Source organism: Neomonachus schauinslandi, chromosome 4 (assembly GCF_002201575.2).
Source record: "Neomonachus schauinslandi chromosome 4, ASM220157v2, whole genome shotgun sequence".
Taxonomy (NCBI): Eukaryota; Metazoa; Chordata; class Mammalia; order Carnivora; family Phocidae; genus Neomonachus; species Neomonachus schauinslandi.
The window spans coordinates 18,868,796-18,888,555 of record NC_058406.1 but is presented as its reverse complement, the minus strand read 5'-3'; the positions used below and the strand labels follow the sequence as shown (position 1 = coordinate 18,888,555).

Genomic DNA, 19,760 nt, shown 5'->3' with positions numbered 1-19,760 from the left:
CAGCACATCCCCAGTGACTGGCTGGAGCCTTTTACAATTAGGACTGTTGTTTCTGCAGAGTTAGTCATATTTGTTTCTTGGTATGGGGAGTCTGGACCCATTGATTAATAAAATGAAGGTGTCCTTCTACCCAGTCAGGATCTCAAAGCAGGTGCGTTGGTGTAGTGACCACCACCGGAAGACCAAAGACACAACCTTGGTCTGGGGAATGGGAAGAGGGATCTGGAAACCACGTTCATTTTATTTTTCTTCTGGCCTTTCTGTGGGAAGAAGGCGGCCAGTCAGTCTAAGATCGCTCAGGTCAGACCAGTTTCCTTTGTGCCTCTGCTGTGCTTCTCATCAAACCAGGCCAGGAGGAACCGTGACCTTGTGGTTCCCCCTTTTGTTTTGATTCTTTAAAAGGGCCCAGCACTGCACTGGGAGCACGTGCTCCAAGAACAAAAGCAACACTTAACTGCAGTCTGTGTTGTCTAGAACTGCTATTGCTCTTCCGTCCCTATTATCAGGCAGAAGGCTAGGCAGAACAGATGGAGTCTGCATTTAAGCGGAGTAACTGTTAGACCAAAGGAGATCAAATTCCAGAGCCTCGCTCTTACCCCCCCACGGTTCTCTGGTCATCAGCTCCGGGACCCGAGTATGGTAGCGAAAACTCGCTCCGTGAGGAAGGGCCACGCCCGTGACCTGTTAGGGCTGAGTGGGTTAAGGGATTACAATGATGTCACAATGCAGGTTACACGCGGGTGTCGAGGTAGGGCGCCGGCTTGCAGGGGGGCCTTACAGGGGCAAAGAGTCGCATTGTCCTGTAACAAGGGCTTGGGCGTCTTAGGTGGCAGCAAGGGGTGGGGCTCTGTAGGGGCACTGCGCTGTCCGAGTGTTGCCCTTGGGGCGATGCGGGGCACGTGGCTCCACGGAGGAGGAGTCCAGGGGGCCACCCTCTGAGAGGTAGGGAGGGACCCCGCCCCGCCCGGCCCCGCCCTTTTCTTAGGGATGGGAGAGCTGGCTCAGACCCAGGCTAGGGACCACAGTATAGCCCTCTTCAGCGGCCAGACAACCGCCCGGGCCCCCTGCTCACATCCGGGGAGACCCCCAAATGCCCCCCACCGCTCGCATTGTCCCCCTACCCCGCCAGCCTGGACTACACTTCCCGAGGTGCTCGGGGGTCCCGAGGGGCGGGGTCACCTGGGCTGTGGGGGAGGGGGCGGCACGTGCCGCTGGTTTCAGCCAATGGAGAGCCCGGTGGGGAGGTCACGTGCTGCTGTTTGGCGCTTTTGTGCGCGCCCGGGTCTGTTGGTGCTCAGAGTGTGGCCAGGCGGCTCGGACCGAGCAGGTGGGTGCGGGGCTCTGGGAGGAGGCGGCTGGAGGCTGGGGGCCAGCGAGAGGGATGCGGCCGGCGGGAGGGGCCGGGCCATGGCAGCGACCCCCAGCCGGAGGGCGGCGGGCGTGGCCGCGGGCCCCAAGTGGGACTGGCGGGCGGGGGTCGCTCCGCTTTGTGTATGGCTCGGGCGGAGCCTCGGCTTTGTCCCCGCTCCCTGGGGGCGCGGCTATCGTGGGGAGGGGGCGCGGCCAGCTGGGCAAGCCCTGGGCGTTAGCCCTGGGTGCCGTCTTGGAGACAATAGGGGGCGTGGGCCCTCGGTTGCCTCTCTCCTTTCACTTGCTAGCTCAGCCCCGCTGGGGTCCCCATTGTCTGAAGGGGCGGGGCGGCGCCTCTAGAGGGCAGCGGCCATAGCATCGGACTGCGGGCGGCTAGGGCCGCTCCCTCTCCCCGCTGTCGCCTTCGCCCAGTGACTAGGGCCGAGCCCGAGAGGCTGACATCCCACGAGAGCAATCCTGTCCTCGCGGCGGGGGGCGCGGACAGCTAGGGTGGAGGCAGGGTGGGTGAGAGTGAAAGGGGGAGGTAGCGGGCCGATGCCTGAGCTACCCCCACGGCCGGTTCCCCGGGCCTGCCCCACCCGCCGAGCTGCTGCGGGGGTGGGGGCGGCCTCGAGATGTTTTTGGCGGGAGTTGGGGGGGGCGTCAGCGCGCGTCGAGCCCGGGAAAGGCGGAGTTACCCAGATAGGACCGTTAGCCCCGCCCATCCCTCCCCTTCCCACGCGCGCGGGCTCCGGGGTGTTGTGAGTTCGGGGAGATTCGAAAAGGCGCGGGGAGGAAGGGGGCGGGGCCAGGGGCCGGAGCGCAGGGCGTGCTCTGATTGGCCGGGGGCGGCCACCCGCTTTCCCTCACTTGGACCGGGGCCACGCCCATTCTGGGTCCGGTGCTGCGTCTCTTTGCTCTGCCGGGGTTAGACCGTTTCGCTGCTTAGGGTTTTTAATTTCCAGCTGTTGAAACCTGCAATCTTAGGTTTTCTTATTAGCCTGGGGTGTACAAGGATAATGACCTTAAAAAAAATCAAGTAGGGATGTAGAATTTTTCGTGATATAAGGCAGCAAATATTATAACCTAAAGCCTAAAGGTTCGTAAAACTGATTAATTTTGCTCGCTGTTGGCTAAGGAGCTTAAGCCTCTGGAACAATAGGAGTTCAACATACTGGTTAATATTAGCTTGGGCGTTTTGTTTTCCACCATGGCAGACGCAGACAAAGCAGGGGTGGGCATTTCATTTGCACAATGAGTTGTAGGCAGTATTAAGATGGCTCCGGTCTCACTGTTGAGTTGAATCTGGAATATCTTTTCGCCGTTGTGGGGGGAAATTTTTAGTTTTTAGGAGAAAAAATATATTGGGACTTAACGTCGTCTAATTTTTAAAATCCAAGATATTTTTTGAACAGGCAAGCTCAGTTGACTTGATTTTCTGCAACCAATGTTCTATTCAGTTCAAATTTACCAGTGTTTCAGTATTTTGTTGATTTTTATAATTTTCTAGTTAATGATGTCTTATTTAATTCCATGGTAGTGATTTTTCTGACACTGATTTATGTGGATGTGATTTGAGGTCCCTTTGGATCAATGACCTAGAAATGCAAAGAAATTGATCGCATGCTTTTGAAAATCGTTTTCAGGGTTTTCCTTGCCAGTGGATTGTGTAGAATACACTGCCAGTCTCTTGTCTTCTGTTCACCATGGCTTCTTCTGGTAGGTAATCTATTTGGAAAAGCTGAATTGTGATGGGTTTAGGATTTTATAATAGGAGATGGATTTAGGTCTTAAGCCATTAATTGGGCAGTTGTATTTTGGTCTTATCAAAAACCCATTTTATAAATCCCGGAGAACAAAGAAGAAAAAATTATCACTTGAATGTACTGAGAACTCCTAATTGTTTCATAATATGATGGTTTGGCTTGGTTGAGAGCAAAACTGTGGAGTTTTGCACAAGTCTTCCTTTTGTTTATTAAAGTGATTGTCAAACACTGATATCTCAGAGTGGCATTTTTTTAATCCAAAAATATTGAGCTTTGGGTTTGTGGGAGGTGGTATTTAGACAGTTTCTTGCCTGCAAACACAGCTTCTTTATCGCCCGAATTCTATTCATTAAATTGATTTGGTTTTTAGAAAATTATAGGATAGTTTACTAGAATAGGAAAACCCCATTTTTCTGAATACATTATGAATATGATCAAATCCAGATATCCAGGTGAAAGAACTGGAGAAACGTGCCTCAGGCCAGGCTTTTGAGCTGATTCTCAGCCCTCGATCAAAAGAATCCGTCCCAGAATTCCCCCTTTCCCCTCCTAAGAAGAAGGATCTTTCCCTGGAGGAAATTCAGAAGAAATTAGAAGCTGCAGAAGAAAGACGCAAGGTAAACATCACAATTCACAGAAAACAGGATATTTATTTATATAATGTGGCAGATCAGTTTTATTTCCGTAACAGGAGGAAAACAGAATTGGAGCTAGATGTGATTATAACTGTGAAAATTACATATGCCAGCAGCTAGAAGAAAATGCCTGGCATCATTTACTGAGCTCATATTATGTACCAAGTCCTTTACTTCTGTTTTTCTCCTTTAACCCTTTGACCCTGAAAGGGTAGATGTCTGAGATACTGAGATGAGAAAATGGTCTCGGAAATGTTGTCATTTTCCCAAGTCCTATAGCTAGTGAGTTTTGGAGCCAGAATTCAAGCTTAGGTCTATCTGAAACCAAAGTTCTGCTTGTCTTGCTTTCTCTTTGAAAAATAGATTTGTTGGTGGATGATTCTTCCCCCTCCCCCCCCTTTTTTCCTGGTTTGGTTTGGTTTGTATGTGTGCCTTTGTGGTTTGTTTTTTTTCTGAGAACTGTACAATAAAAACATTTTAAATTGCTGGTAATGTGATTGTGTTGCTCAACTGGCCTAATGATATTGGAGCAGCTTTTCTCTTACCTAAGCAGTTCTATAAAATACCCATTTTTAAAAACAAATCAGAAAAGGGGCGCCTGGGTGGCTCAGTCAATTAAGCGTCTGACTCTGGATCTCAGCTCAGGTCTTGATCTCAGGGTCTTGAGTTCAAGCTCCATGTTGGGCTCCATGCTAGGTGTGGAGCCTACTTAAAAAAAAAAAAAAACCCAAATCAGAAAGATCAACAAATATTAATATTCTTGTTATAGAAAAATTGGGAATCCGAAGTTTATACATAGGAAATTAAAAGTATTCCTTACCCTACTTCCCAGAAATAACCATTGTTAACATTTTGGTGCATTTCCTTCCATTCAGTATTCTTTTCATGCAGAACTTTATATAAATTCTTATTCCCTTCCAACAACCCTGATTAAGGTGAGTGGGTTTAATTTTAAAATTAGGGAGGGGCCCTGGCTGGCTCAGTCAATAGCACACGTGGCTCTTGGATCTTGGGGTCGTGAGTTCAAGTCCCACGTTTGGTATAGAATTTACATAATAAAAAAAATTTTTTTTAACAAAATAAAATGAAGGAAAGTAGGCACAAGAAGGTGAGGTAGTAACGTGCCCCTGACCAACACAGTTAGTACAGTGTGAAGTCTGACACATCTAACCACACATACAGGCCCCTGTTGAAGCTGCTGTACCACGTGCCCTGTATGTTTCAGTGCCACGTGTGAATGTGCACTGACCCTCTGTCGGCACTGCCGTTCATTTCCCCGGGTTGGGTGGCAGTGTTTGCTAGGGAGCTCCGTCTCCTACCTGCTCGTCTGCGCAGTTTGAGCTCCTATGGAGGTTGAGGGAGTTTTGTGGAGTTTTGAGTTTGTGAGGAAATGCAGCCAACGGCTAGACGGAGAAATCTGTAAGGAACCAACCCTGGCCCTGTAGTCAGTAGCCTGTGCTTTATATAGTGAAAGTTGGGACTGGGATATTGCAGAAGAGAGTGAACAGAACCAGCGGCAGGTGCTCTGTAGTTTTCCTGCCTCGGTGATGCTTCCAGGCACATCGGAATCTGTTTGGTAACATGCTGTTGAGTGTTGAGTCTGTTGAAGGAGGCGCACCGTGGTAACAGCTCCAGTGGCGTGGAAGTGCATGCCACTTCCAGAGAGAAAAGCGATGAAGCTTTTCCATGAAACAGAAATCCCGCCTGGCTCAAATAGTAATCTGGGGGCTTAGTCTTAAATTCCCTATCATTCATGTTTTTTTCTTTTTATCGATATGGTTACTTTTGTTATAATAAGCTAATTTTCTTCAGGTGGACGTTGAAGTTCAATAACCAGTTCTTGACAGTACAGCTCCATTTCCCCTGTGCATGTTACAAGTCCTCTTGTTACCATTAAACAGTAAATCTTAACAGGGATTCCTTTAGAGAACAGTTGGGCAAGACTGAACAAACCTGGGCAGTTTTCCAAAGTAAATACAAACACTAGAAAAAGAGGGTGATTTTCACAGTATTTTGGTACAGACGATTCAGGCCCTGGCTTAGGTTATATTTAAAGAGATCTCAATTTCTGCCTCTTTTCAGTCTTCCTGGTTAATAACTTTTTTTGGTCAAAAATTTAATGCTAAATAAACTTCAGAGCGTCTAGCCTGTTAAACATTTTTCAGTCCCACGAAGCCGAGGTCTTGAAGCAGCTGGCTGAGAAGCGGGAGCACGAGAAGGAGGTGCTTCAGAAAGCCATAGAGGAGAACAACAACTTCAGTAAGATGGCGGAAGAAAAGCTGACCCACAAAATGGAGGCCAACAAAGAGAACCGAGAGGCCCAGATGGCTGCCAAACTGGAGCGCTTGCGGGAGAAGGTCGGTGGCCCAGCTTTGCTGTGAGAGGGTCGAGAGCTTGAAGTCTGCACCCGTGAGGTGGCTCGAACTAATTGCCTTGATCAAGGCGTTGGGTGTCTCTGTCCTCAGTTTCGGGGCTCAACATATTAAATGAGAGGTATCTTCTTTTAAAATAAGATGGAGCGGGGGCACCTGGCTGGCTCAGTCAGTACGGCATGCGACTCTTGATCTTGGGGTTGTGAGTTCGAGCTCCACATTGGGTGTAGAGATTACTTAAAAAATAAAACCTTTAAAAAAAAGTAAGATGGGGTATTCAGTGATTTCCAGAAAAAATTGTACATTCTTTGAAAGAGCAGTAGGAGCCTCAGTCATCAGGTTCCATGAGTGACCCAAGGAAGTTTGAAGATAATGTTCTAGAACTCTGTGTGCTTCCCACTAACGTAGTATATAACGCACGCCCAGATGCTGCCGTCGGGCCTCTTTCAGGGTGCGCGGCTTGGCAGGCTTTGTGATTTGACTGACTGACGGATGCTGTTTCTTTCCAGGACAAGCACGTTGAGGAAGTGCGGAAGAACAAAGAATCCAAAGATCCTGCTGATGAAACTGAAGCTGACTAATTTGTTCTGAGCACTGACTTTCTCCCCTTCCCCTGCCCAAATATCCAAAGACTGTACTGGCCAGTGTCATTTTATTTTTGCCCTCCTGACAAATCTTCTAGAAGCTGATGTAGGACTGTATAGGTAGATCCAGATTGTATGATGTTGTTTTCGGGGCTAAAGGGGAGAAATGGAAAGTGTTGTACTCTTTTTCTAAAGTGTTGAAGTCTTTCTAATGTAGCTACTTTTTCTTGTTGCATCTTTTCTACTTCAGTGCACCTGGCGTCCTGGGTTAACAGCTAGTACTGTATTGGCTCTGTGAAAACATGTTTGTGCAAAGAGTATGTAGTGGCTTCTTTCAAACTGTTAGATGCTGAATATCTGTTCACTTTTAAATCCCAATTCTGTCCCGATCTTCCCAGATGCTACTGTACTTGAATGGTTAATAAAGCTGCACAGTGCTGTCGGCGGGGACTCCTTTCTGTACAGGTAATAAACTCTGGAGTGACAGAGACCTTCCTAGTTTCTGTTCGTTCCAGATGGGCCTTTGGCCTCCAGAAATACCCAGTGCACATGTCGCTGCAAGTTCTCTGTCCTGGAGTTTCTCGCTCCAGAGTCCTTTGCATTGTCTTCTTCCACAATCATCACTTTGTTTTGATGCCTTGGCCCAGATCAGCTGCTACGATAGTCTTTCAGATGTTTATTTGCAAACAAGCTTATTTTTGTTCCCGTGTCCCTGTTAAAAAGGCAGATTGAAGGCACACAGGGGGTTTCTAGAGAAGGGTTTAGGGGAAATCGCGAGATCCTGGTTAGCGGTATTTGACAGTTTACTGGCTTTCTGTTACAGGTGGGGGTGGGATGTGTTCTCTCATACTTTCCTGCCATAGAAGCCATGACTCCAAAATTGGAATATTTAATATCATTCTTTGGGCCCACGTAGCAACCTTTGGTGCAGAGGCTAAAAGGAACCTTCTTTTCCAGAGTGACGTGTGATTTGGGTGGTTCAGGTTGGCATCTCCTTCATCTTGTATCCGGAGGTTATAATATTCACCATTGTCAGAGTGTTGCCTTTCAATTCAGGGACAGCCTTTGGCAGCTTTCCTACGCTATTTGGGAAATAGCCTTAATTGCATATGATTATTTGCTTCTCAGACATCTGTATAAAAGCTCTTGGAAGCCCAGCACCTCATAGCAAGAAAGCGTGCCGGGTGACTTAATGCTGGGGGAGGGGCTGCTGGGTGCCGAGCATGGACTTCCTCAGCTCCGATTTTATCTTTGATTTGGGTTTTACCAAACTTAAAGGATAATAGTGGCCTATGGCAATCTTACTCCTATGTTGTTAGGATTAAATTGTGTGTGTGTGTGTGTGTGTGTGTGTGTGTGTAGAGGCACAGTTAGAACCCTGCTTTAGTATTTTTTTTTTTTTTTAAAGATTTTATTTATTTATTCATGAGAGAGAGAGAAGCAGGCTCCCAAGGAGCAGGGAGCCAGATGCGGGGCTCGATCCCAGGACCCTGGGACCATGACCTGAGCCGAAGGCAGACGCCTAACCATCTGAGCCACCCAGGCGCCCCCCGCTTTAGTATCTAGCACGCATATAAATGACAACTATTCTCAACCAGAGGCTAGTGAGTGAGCTAAGTTTATACTCTTAAATTGGAAAAGATGATGCAGCTTTTTGTGTGCCTTGAATTGACTTCCAAATTTACCTAGACCAAGATGATCAATTGTAGTTCTGGGAAAAAGCTGAACGTAAAGAGTTCGACCATGCAGGGCAAACAACAAGATCAAGTGTAGTTTAGTCGGACGCTAGTTCAGACAATAAATAGAACAAAGTAAGGCTTGTGTGCAGGAACTCAGCATCGTTTATCCTCAGTCTCTGACACGTCGCAGGTGTTGGAGGTTTGTGTGGGTGACCTGGTGCCCACAGGGATGTTTTAGATGCCAGTTGTGAGTAGCTGGGATGTAAAGACAGTGTGAAGATAGAAACTTGGGGTAGTGTTACTTACTGGGTGTCTGAGAGATGGCAGGAAATTTGTGTTCCTGTAGGACCTGCAGGGAAGGGAACAGAACTTAGGGAAAAGCAAGAAAAGAGTCAAGATGGGCTTGAGGGAGGATACCCCAGTTAGTTCCCACCAACCCCATGGTGGCTCTGACTTCACATCCCAAGGGTCCCGAGTTCCTACCTCATGACAGTGATGCGTCACAGGGAACTGAAGGGCGGGTGCAGCTTACCCATGACCTCAGAAACCCTGGCTTGCTATTTTACCTCTGACCTTTGGAGAGGCACTTAGTCCTGGGCCTCCGTTTTCTCCTGGACAAAAATGAGAAGGTTGAACTAGGTTAGTTAAAATCGTTCTTACTCTTGGCATAGAACTTGGAGGGAAGGAAGAGTGGGTACCCATGGACGTCCGGGGAGTGTGCGTGTACTACCCCAGCCTGGGTGTTCTCTGTCCTGGCCTCCAGCGCGCATCTCTCCCGGTGGGGCCAGCCTTCCCTGACAGCCCCTCAGGCGTAGGTAGTCTTGCAAGGCCAGGAGGTGTACCCTCAGCCCGGGGGCTGTCGTCAAGGAGCCCACTCCATTTCTTTTGGCTTGAGTGGAAAATGAGGTTTGTCCCTTCCTCCTGAGACTTTTGTGCTTAGATGTGATTGACTGGCCTTGGTGGAAAAGAGATCTGAGGGATGGGAAGGCCCTTAGATCTGCTGTGTCCAAGCACCTGGAGTGTGTTACACAGTGGGCTGTCCGCTAGTGATGAAAATGGGATCCCAGTGCGCCACGTGCTGATGGTGAAGGGGAGGGGAGCTGTACAACACTTAGCTGAGAATACCGTTCCCCGCCAGAAGCTCATAGTAGCCAAGTGTGCTTTAGTGGTTTGGTGGCCTGGAAGGCCTAATAGAGGAGGAAAGACTCCAGCCAGTCCTCTGAGGGGTCAGATATGGACCCCAGCACTTAATAATGAATGAAGCCCTTGACAAGCACTCGGGGCGATGGGGGCGTTGGGGCCCGTAATGAGGTCCTGTTGACTGAGAGTTACTTTCAGGCGTTTTTATGTAAGTTGGCTCCTTGGGTCCAACCCTGTGAGGTAGTACAGATCGTCCCTGGGGTGCAGAGGAGGTAAGCAGGGCTAGGAGGTTATTGACCTGATTGAGATTCGGAGCTGGCGAGGGTCTAGGCACACTGTCTGACTCCAGGCCCTGCGTGTGGAGGGGGCTGCTTTGGCCACTCACATCTCTTGTTCCAAACAATTCCCGGTGCCCCAGACTCAGCCAGGGCCCCCCTCCTCAGAAAGGCAGTTGCTGACCATCTCCGGTGATGCTGGGGAAGAGAGGTGTCACCCGCCACCCACAGTCCTTTATAAAAAGTGTCCCTTTCTACCGTGTGGATTATTCTCCCAGTGGAAAGTTCTGATTTCCAGTGATGTTTTAGCGCTCCCAGTAAGTCTGTCCTCTCAGATAATGGTTTGGTCACCTTACAGTTAATTCAGTTTGTCTGAATCACTATTAAACGTGATTCATTTGGGAACAAGAAAAAGAGGAAAGCTGGGCTCCTTAAAAGGAGCTTTCCCCTTTGGGCGGAAGGTAGGATTAGGTGCCCCAGAAGCTCCCTTTCAAATCCAAGACTGGGGTTCTGGGTCTTCTCTACCTGGTGAGATTGCAGACCCCTGAGGTCGGGAGCCATGTCTTGACCACTGAGGATTCCCCCCACTGAGCTGAACTTCACGGCCCCAGAAACATTGCTGGCGCTTCAGTCCCTTGCCATCTGCCTCCTGCCTCTTGGTCCAGGTCAAACAAGGTCCTAAGGGTCCTGTGGCTGAGACCTCTGCCAGCAGAAGCTGGTATTCTGCACTGAAGGGGCCCAGGGAAGATTTTCTGGCTTGTTTTATACATGCGTTCAGATTCTTAAAGCTTAGTTATAAGGCTCGAAGAGCTCAGTGGAGGGGCTCCGGCCCAGAGCTGGAAAGGCCCAGCCTTCTCCCAGCATGGTCGTGAGCAACACCATCCCTGTCCTTGGGCACCAAATCCTACCGGGGCCAAGTGGGCTGTGAAGTGGACAGAGAGGGTAAGAAACAGAAGCAGGAGATGAGCCAGATGCCCATGGCCACCACCTCCACAGAATGGAGGGGACTGAGCCTTTGTAGGTACAGGAGGCATCCGGCCCGGGCCTTCAATCTGTGGCCTCCCCCTCCCCTTGCTGGCAAGAAGCCCCAGTATCCCTAGGATGGGGAGGGGCGTGGGGCGGGGGACTCCCTGCCAAACCTAGGCTCCCCTCTTATGTGGGAGCTTATTATTTGCATGATCTCAGTGAATCCCCGGAACAACCCTATGATGTTATACCCATTTTACAGGCAAGAAATGAGGCAAGTGAAACTCAGATTTGCCCAAAGTGACATACCTAAGAGTGTGGAGTTGGGATTCAAAACTTTATATTTTTTTAGACTTTTATTTATTTGACAGAGCACAAGCAGAAGGAATGGCAGGCAGAGGGAGAAGCAGGCTTCTTGCTCAACAAGGATGCAGGACTTGATCCCAGGACTATGGGATCATGACTTGAGCCGAAAGCAGATGCTTAACCAACTGAGCCACCCAGGCATCCCTCAGGACTCAAACCTTAACTTTTAATCAACCCCCAGCTTTACTGCAGCTCCTTATGTATCACATAACAATGATTATGCAATTACTTCTTTCAAGTATGTCTCTCCAGCTAGAAGGAAGGTTCTCAGAGAGCAGGGACTGTGCCTGTTAAATTCACCACTGGATCTCTGACTCTGAGACTGGCATGTGGTGGGAGGTTAATAAATATGTGCTGGGGCACCTGGATGGTGCAGTCAGTTGAGTGTCTGACTCGGTTTCGGTTCAGGTCGTGATCTCATGGTCTTGAGATCAAGCCCCACGCTGGGCTCTGTGCTCAGTGTGGGGTTTGCCTGGGATTCTCTCTCCCTCTCCCTCTGCCCCTCCCACTCGTGCTCTCTCTCTCAAAAAAAAAAAAAAATCTTTAAATTAATAAATATGTGCTGAATTAAATCATTATGAGTTGGTGGGTGACTCTTGTGGTCCACCTAGGGGCACCTGTTTTGTCCTCTTTTTGTGTGGACCCCATGGGAAGTCAGTCGGATTTTCTAGAAGCAGAGGATGGCTCTGCCCTGGTTTGCAGATTGGCCTCAGAGGTGCGCTACCCTTCATGACATCCTTTCAGATCCAGAGGCAGAGGCTGGTGGCCTGCAGCCAGAGCCTGTCTGCAGGCAGCTTGAGTTCAACCCTGGCTGATTAAATCTGTGAGTGAGTTGATAATGAATTCTACTCGAAAATCTGATTTCAGGCTTATCTTTAAAAACCTGGAAGATCTGACAGCCCTGGGCTCCCGGCGAGGCCCTATGCAGTCAGCAGACTCTGGGCAGCTGCTGCCCCCTTGAGGTGGGACGTGCGCTCTACAGCTCTCTGTTCTCCAGCCCACCCACTTCTGTCCTTGACCGAAGTCGAGGGCCCCGGCTGCAGGCCTGAGTCTGCAGAACCAGACACAGATGACCGCAACTCCATCAGTCAGTCAGACTCTTATTTTAGGTCAAAGGTCCAAACGGTACAAAAGGAAATATAGTAAAAAGTGACCCCTTCCTCTGCCGTCCCCGAGCCCCCCTCCCAGAGGCCACAGTCCCTGTCTGTGCCAAAGACAGGCTGCACTTCCAGGAGCACCGTCTCCAAACGCTTGCGGACACCTCTTATGGGCCAGACACCAGCTGGGTTTTTCAAAATAGACTCAGGGACCCTCATCAGACCTTTGGAGGTAGAATTTCTAAACTGGAGTCTAGGTGTCTGGTTCATTTTAGAACCCACAGTGTTTTCTGTTGCTCAGCAAGCAGAGACCACTGTACTCAGGATGCAAATATCCCTAAAAGAGTTCTCCCTCTCCAGTCCCCCAAAGTCTGGCGGAGATGGGCCCAGGGTCCGGCCATCAGGGCCACTGCTCAGCTGTACGGACCGTGCCCTGCCCAGGGGCACTTGGTAAAAGCCTGAACCCTGGCCGTACCCTCACACCGAGCCACGTTCCATCGCCCTCCCAAGCCACAGAGGAGCAGCACCATTGCTGAGTTTACCATGTCAACCATTCAATACAAATACTGGGAGACCGGTGTTGGGATGTGGGGGGCGCAGGTGGGGGCTTCTCCGTGCAGCTGCAGGCCCAGGATGACTTCCCGCAGGAGGTGAGGCTTGGGCCAAGTTTGGTCGAGGGGCTAGAAGAAAAGAATTCACCCTCCACCCTGTCCTTCCCTCTCCCAGCTCACCCCAGCCCCCGTCCCCTCCCCCCCCCCATAGCTGCCTTTGTGTATCACTGGCCACCGACAGGGACACCTGAATAATCGTGTACATCGAGAAGGCCCTGGGAGACCCAACGGGGGTAGAAGGAGGGGTCCAGCCATGAGTCAGACCAGCATGCCTGGCTCAGGGGGCTGCGTGGGGTTAGGTGGCTTGTTATCTAGAAGTACCTTCTGGGGGGGGGGAGGGGCAGGGATGCAGGAGTCTTGTTCCTTCTGGTCAGTCTCCTGAGAAGCTTTCCAAAGCCAGAGCCCGCCTCTCCGCAGCCTCAGTGAATGCTATGCGCTATCCAAGTGGCCCCCGGACCGCGGCCAGGCCACAGGCTTTCTGCTGACTGCCGTGAGAACACAGAATTGCAAGTAAGCATCTAGAAACTTTTCTAACCATTGCACAGGGTCATTTGAATACTATTAAAGTCGAGACTAGTACTTTGCATCTTTTTTATTCATTTTATCTGTAAAAATTTTCATTGTAAAATCTACATAACATAAAATGTGCCACTTTAACTTTTAAGTGCATGATTCAGTGGTATTCGGTACACTCACACTGTTGTAACCACCACCACTGTCTGGTGGATTTCCTTAATTTTCCAAAAGCGGAAGTTCTTTGCAGATAAACATGCTTCTTGAATTTTTTTTTTAGGATTTTATTTATTTGACACAGAGAGAGAAAGAACACAAGTAGGGAGAGGGAGGCAGAGGGAGAAGCAGACTCCCTGCTGAGCAGGGAGCTTGCCCTGGGACTTGATCCCAGGACCCTGGGGCCATGACCTGAGCTGAAGGCAGACACTTAACCAACTGAGCTACCCAGGCACCCCTATGTTTTTGAATTTAGTTTGAGAAGCACTAACCTACATCCTGACCTGTGGGCTTCCCAAAGCCTTGAAGGTGTTGGGGGGGGTGGGGAAGAGGCCCCTGACTGCAGGGCTTGATACATTGTTTGGCTTCATTTCCCTAAACTGTTGGGTTGAGATTTGCCCCCAGAAAAGGGTGAGGGATGAGGTCCAGCGGGGAGAGGAGGCTTCCATGCCGTCTGGGGCACAGGGCCGAAGCGGGGCTCTCCCCGGGCAGGGCTACCCTGAAAGTTGGGGGCAAGAAAGTCGGATGGGAGGCTGCCAGGCTTTCTGGCAGGCTTTCCTCCTGACTCATCCGGGGGAGGCGTGTTGGTTTAGAATTCCAGTAAAGTCAGCTCCAGCTGGGAAAGCCCTTGGTGACCCCTGTAGTCTACCCTTCTTGTTCAGGGGAAGAGCTCGAGGCCAGAAAGAAAAGACTTGACCCAGTTTACAAGCAGCTAGTGGTGGTCCCCCTTTCAATTCCCAGAGAGAAGCAAGGCAGACGTTCCTGGAGTCACACAGAATACGACTGAAGTTCCAGCTCCATTAGCTCTCCCCGGCCTTGCATTCCCATCCTCACCCATAAAATAGGGATAACCCCTCCCAGGCTGGACGAGTATTGAGCCTGGGCCAAATTTAATGACGGGCATAGCACAGAGCCCGGTGCTTGGGTGATGGGAAGGTCAGCCCCCTGCCCCTTTCTGTCCCTCCAAGCCCAGTGTTCCATCTGTGGACTCCAGGGTCTTCTCTGTCCACCATTTCCCCTCACTAAAGAGCTGCAGGGACAGAGGAAGGCAGACCCTCTCCAGACTGAGGAGAACAGGGAGCTCATAATCTCCTGCACTGGCCCATCTGAGCGTCTCCCTCCCCAGCTGGCCACCTCTCTGTGCTCAACTCTTCTGCCATCTCTTTGGGCATCTTAGAGAAATTTTTGTCCTTTCTGGGACTCAGAACAGTTGTAAAATGAGGGAGTTGAACCAGGAGAACTCAAAAGTCCATTTTGGGGAGGAGGTGTTATAAAGTGTGGGATGCTTTACATTTCTATATCTTTTCTGGGACAAACTCCCAGCATGTCAGACCGGGTTGCTGCTGGTTTACTGGCAGCCTGCTTTTGTGTCCCCTCTCTCTGTGCTCTGTCACTCCTTCCTGTCCCTCTTTTCTTTCTCTTTTCTGCTAAGGGTTCCTGAGCACCTGCCATTTGCTTTGCACTGTAGCAAATAAGCATTTCACCTATCCCGTCTTACTGAATCCTTAAAGCATCCTGGTGAAGTCAATGCTATTCTTAGCCTCTTTTCCAGACAAGAAACTGAGGTTCAGAAAAGTTGTGTCACTGACCCATGGCTGGTCAGGGGCAGAGCCAGGAGCTGGCGCGCTCAACACCATTCCCCAGATGGTCGGGTCCCATCCCAGCCTGAAGCCAGTGGTTCAATATGGCACGTGCCTGTGCCCACCGCCTCCCTCCTGTTTTCCCCAGGTGAACTCTGACTCCCAGTCCCAGATATGCTCCTGCTGGCAGGACCACTCGGGCAGTCAGGGAGGAGGGTTTGGCTGTTGGTGGGAAGATGATCAATGGTTGGTTCCAGTTTCTGACTCGTATCTCGGATACCAGGTCCTCTGCCCCAATCTCCTTCCTCTCATTTCTCTTTAGATGTCCCTAAGAGAGTACCCAAAGCAAGCCTTTCCATTCATTCATTCATCCATCCATTCATTCATTGAACAAATACAAACAGTTGTCCTACACGCCAGTCACAGTCGTAGGCCCTGGGGGTTTAGCGATGTGCGAGGCAGGCAGGTCCTTGTCCTCAAGAGCTTACATTCTGGGACGCCTGGGTGGTTCAGTTGTTGAGCGTCTGCCTTCGACTCAGGTCATGATCCCAGGGTCCTGGGATTGAGCCCCACATCGGGCTCCCTGCTCAGCGGGAAGCCTGCTTCTCCCTCTCCCCCTCTCCCTGCTTGTGTTCCCTCTCTCGCTGTGTCTCTCTCTGTCAAATAAATAAACCAAATCTTTAAAAAAAAAAGAGCTTACATTCTGGTGGAGGAGACAGACATTACAAAAGGATGATGAGTGCCCTGGAGGGAATAGAAAGGGCTGGTAGAGGCAGTGACTGCGGCAGGGGTGAGGGTCTCTGCAGGTGAGGTGGGCTGGGCGCGGCGTGTTCCTGGCAGATGGAACAGCATGCAAAGGCAGGAACCAGCAGGTGGGAGGAAGGAGCATAAACAAGGCCCTTGTGGCTGGATTAGGGGAGGCGGGGTGTCCAGCGCCAGGGCGGTGGTCAGGGTCCAGCCATGCTGGCCTGTGGGCCAGAATGAGGGGTCGCATGACATTTCATGAGCGATGTGAAGCTTCTGGGGGCTTTAAGCAGGGAGCATGTGATTGGGTCATGTGTGTAAAGGATCCTTCGGCCACTGTGAGAAGAGTGGATTGTGGGGAGCAGGCGTGTGGGAGAGAGGAAGGTGGCTTGGATGGAGGTGCAGTCAATGGGATGGAGAGACAAGGTCAGATTCAGGATCTCGGTGGGCCGAGGGGTACAGCTTCCCGCCCACCGCTGAGAGGGAGTTGGCATGTGGCCGGGAGCAGAGCAGCGCCTCATCTCTGAGCACCTGGAGCAGGGGATGCCAGGCTGCATCCTCCTCCGCCTCCCTCCTCCCCCACTCCCCGAGAAGGGCTGTGAGCTTTCGATGGTCAGCAGTCACCCTTGGCAACAGGAGGTCCACATGGCCAGAGCATCTCCTCCAGCCCTCCTTCCTGGGCTTGCAGTTGTTAAAAACTTTTTTTTCACCGAGCACATTTGAAAATCTAATTGGTTTTATTAAGCCATTCATGAATGGGTCAGCAGCCCCTCTAGCAGGTAGAGGGGAGCTTCAAGGAGCTGTACAAAATGGTTTTTAAAAGCAGAGAGGGGCAGGGGCGCCTGGGTGGCATGGTTGGTCGGGTGTCTGACTCTCGGTTTTGGCTCGGGTCATGATCTCAGAGCTGTGAGACTGAGCCCCACATCGGGCTCTGTGCTCAGTGTGGAGTCTGCTTGAGATTCTCTCTCCCACTTCCCCTCCTGCTCATGTTCTCTCTCTAAAATAAATAAATCTCAAAAAAAAAAAAAAAAAAAAGAAAGGCAGAGAGGGGTAGAAAAAGGAATTTATTAGCAAAGAACCCATTGTTTTAGGCAAGGTCACCCTCTCAAGGGGAATTGTAGAGGTCTATTAGGGGAATACCTCCGCCTGTTGACCAGGAGATTCCAGCTGGGCTGGTTAAGGGTTACATTTCTCGGAGGTCGAAACCATTGTTAGGTTAGGCATTAAATCTTGGTTTACTGATATGGGGCCCTAACATAAGTGACACTATTTTGAGCCATTTTTTAAAATAGTTCCTCCATTTTGATCAGACTCTCAGCTTAACTGAAAAGTGCAACCAAAATTTAAGACATTAGCGCAACTCTCAGCTAGTGCTCTGTAGTTCTCCAATCTTGTTGCTCCTTTGGCACGGTATCCACAGATTGTGACTTTTTTTTTCTTTTTCTTCAGATCATGACATTTTTGTTTATTTATTTATTTTAAAGATTTTATTTATTTATTTGCCAGAGAGAGAGAGAGAGAGGGAGAGCGCTCACAAGCCGGGGGAGTGGCAGGCAGAGGGAGAAGCAGGCTCCCCTCTGAGCAGGGAACCTGACATGGGCTCAATCCCAGAACCCTGGGATCATGACCTGAGCCGAAGGCAGATGCCCAACTGACTGAGCCACCCAGGGGTCCCATGATATTTTTGTTTAATTTCTGTGATATTCACAACCTCCGGTTCACAAAGGAATGTTTGGTGACAAATCCACAGTCTGAAAGGCAAAATTTACCCCTTTGTCGTTGTCTTTCCAAGCCAGGGTCAGAGTAAAGGAAAGAAGAAAGGGTTTTGTCTTTAAAGTATGAAGTCTTGACCTGATGTCTTGGGAGGAAGCAGTTCACCTTGACGTCAGCTGCTTCTCTTCCTCATCACTATGATTTGGAGGGGTCTCCATCGCTTATATAGGACCAGAGGGCGAGTGGAACCTTTTCCAGCTGTGAGATGCATATCCAAGGTGCAAGTCCCCAGAGTTTGGCTGCCTTTTGGGTGGTGAAAAGGGCCTGGTAGAGTCCCTTCCAAGGAGATTCAGGGGCAATCTTTGTTCTTACCAGTTCCAAATCAGAAGGGCAGGAGAAAATTGGAAACATTAGTTGGGAGTCATTGCCAGATTTTTGAAGAAACTGGAGGAATTCAGGATCCAGTCCAATTTATAGGTATATAACTTCAAAGACAGTTAACAGGATTAGAATTTGATACAAAGATGCAAATGTAGTTTCTTCTCTCTACAATTACCTTCATATTTTTAATAGTAAAACTAATTTGTTTGCATTAAACGTTGCCTGATTATTTATGTTTGTTGCAAGAATAATGCTTGACCATATAAACTCTCTCTCTCTCTTTTTTTTTTTTAGGAATCTCTACATCCAACATGGGGCTCGAATTCATGACCCAGAGATTAAGAGTCTTATGCTCAGACTGAGCCAGCCAGGTGCCCCATGTATAAGCTCTTTTTAAAACTGCCTTGTGTGTAGGGGCGCCTGGGTGGCTCAGTCAGTTAAGCACCTGACTCTTGACCTCAGCTCAGGTCTTGATTTCATGGTTGTAAGTTCCAGCACCATGTTAGGCTCCATGCTGGGTGCAGAGCCTATTTAAAAAACAAAAACAAAAACAAAAAACTACCTTGCTGGAGAATTGTAAGCAAGGTACCAGGTTAAGCCTTTTTAAGGGGCTTTATTGGCTCTGTAAAGTCAACCTTAGTTCCTTAAAACTGTCTGGTCATACCTGAGTCTAGGCACATCTCTTTCAAATATAATATTCCAGTCAAAGCCTTGGTAATATAACCAGGGTTTCTAATTGTCTCCTGTTGCAAGGAGAAAAGATTCTCATTGAACTTACGTAAATAATTATTTTGCCATCAGAAGAATACTCAACTGATGAATTACAGACCTGTACCCCTGAAACAAATAATACATTATATGTTAATTTAAAAAAACATTAAAAAAAGAATGTTGATCCTTCGAGCTGGATTAATGAGGAAAGACACAACAATCTTTCATATATATAAAAAGAATACTCAAGAGTTTTTGAATTCTGGCGGGATCAGGTAGGAAGGAAAAAGAAACATCTTTTTTCACAAACATCTCATCTTTGTTCATGCTATCAAATTGTTGATAGCGTAAGAGACAAAGATTTTCCCAAATCTGGAAAAGCAGAACATTAGAAAACCAGTGATATTTTATTTTACTTAAGATTTTATTTATTTATTTGACAGAGGCATAGATAGTGAGACCAGGAACACAAGCAGGGGGAGTGAGAGAGGGAGAAGCAGGCCTCCTGCAGAGCAAGGAACCCGGTGTGGGACTCGATCCCAGGACCCCGGGATCATGACCTGAGCCGAAGGCAGACACTTAACGACTGAGCCACCCAGGTGCCCAGAAAACCAGTGATATTTTAAATAAGAGTCATAAAAATGATCATCTTCTTCAGTTCCTTTGGTTCCGTGTTATTAATTCTCACTTTGTTTGAATCCATTTTTCCACTAGTTTTGGAAATTCATACCCAGTTTAGTTTTATGATTTGAAAGTTATCAAAAATCTGCATTCCAGATAGATTCGTTTCCATGAATTTCTCTGATGATAAAACACATTTGCAGGAAGAAACATCTGAGTATATAACTCTGTAAATGTCAAAAGACTTAAAAATGTCATGCTTAATCTAATTGACAATGAAATTTGGTCATTTCTGTGACATACATTTTAAGATAATAACTAAAATTATGACTGATAACATTTTACCAGGGCATATCAGAATTTTAGAATTTTATGCAATAATACTTATAGGAATAACATTTACTCACACAGTATAACCGAAAAAGGTTTATCCTCACTTA

At 48.8% G+C, this 19,760-nt stretch overlaps 1 protein-coding gene across 3 annotated transcripts; it reads left to right on the top strand.

The window, feature by feature from the left end:
- Positions 1–1,282: 1,282 nt before the first annotated feature.
- On the top strand, positions 1,283–7,199 carry STMN1 (stathmin 1). Of its 3 annotated transcripts, none has more exons than XM_021683569.2 (5): positions 1,283–1,327; positions 2,997–3,069; positions 3,561–3,733; positions 5,917–6,108; positions 6,633–7,150. In XM_021683569.2, the coding sequence occupies exons 2-5, from the start codon at positions 3,057–3,059 to the stop codon at positions 6,702–6,704; spliced, it is 450 nt and encodes a 149-aa protein (XP_021539244.1). In that variant the 5' UTR covers positions 1,283–1,327; positions 2,997–3,056; the 3' UTR covers positions 6,705–7,150. The 3 variants fall into 3 exon arrangements, with proteins under 3 accessions (XP_021539244.1, XP_044769843.1, XP_021539245.1); XM_044913908.1 differs by lacking the exon at positions 1,283–1,327 and adding an exon at positions 2,287–2,337 and having other exon boundaries at positions 6,633–7,199; XM_021683570.2 differs by lacking the exon at positions 1,283–1,327 and adding an exon at positions 2,421–2,449.
- Positions 7,200–19,760: the final 12,561 nt, after the last annotated feature.

Coding starts and splice junctions, on each gene's coding strand:
- STMN1 (XM_044913908.1), top strand. Junction 3,734..5,916: donor CTGCAGAAGAAAGACGCAAG/GTAAACATCACA, acceptor AACATTTTTCAG/TCCCACGAAGCCGAGGTCTT. Junction 6,109..6,632: donor TGGAGCGCTTGCGGGAGAAG/GTCGGTGGCCCA, acceptor GTTTCTTTCCAG/GACAAGCACGTTGAGGAAGT.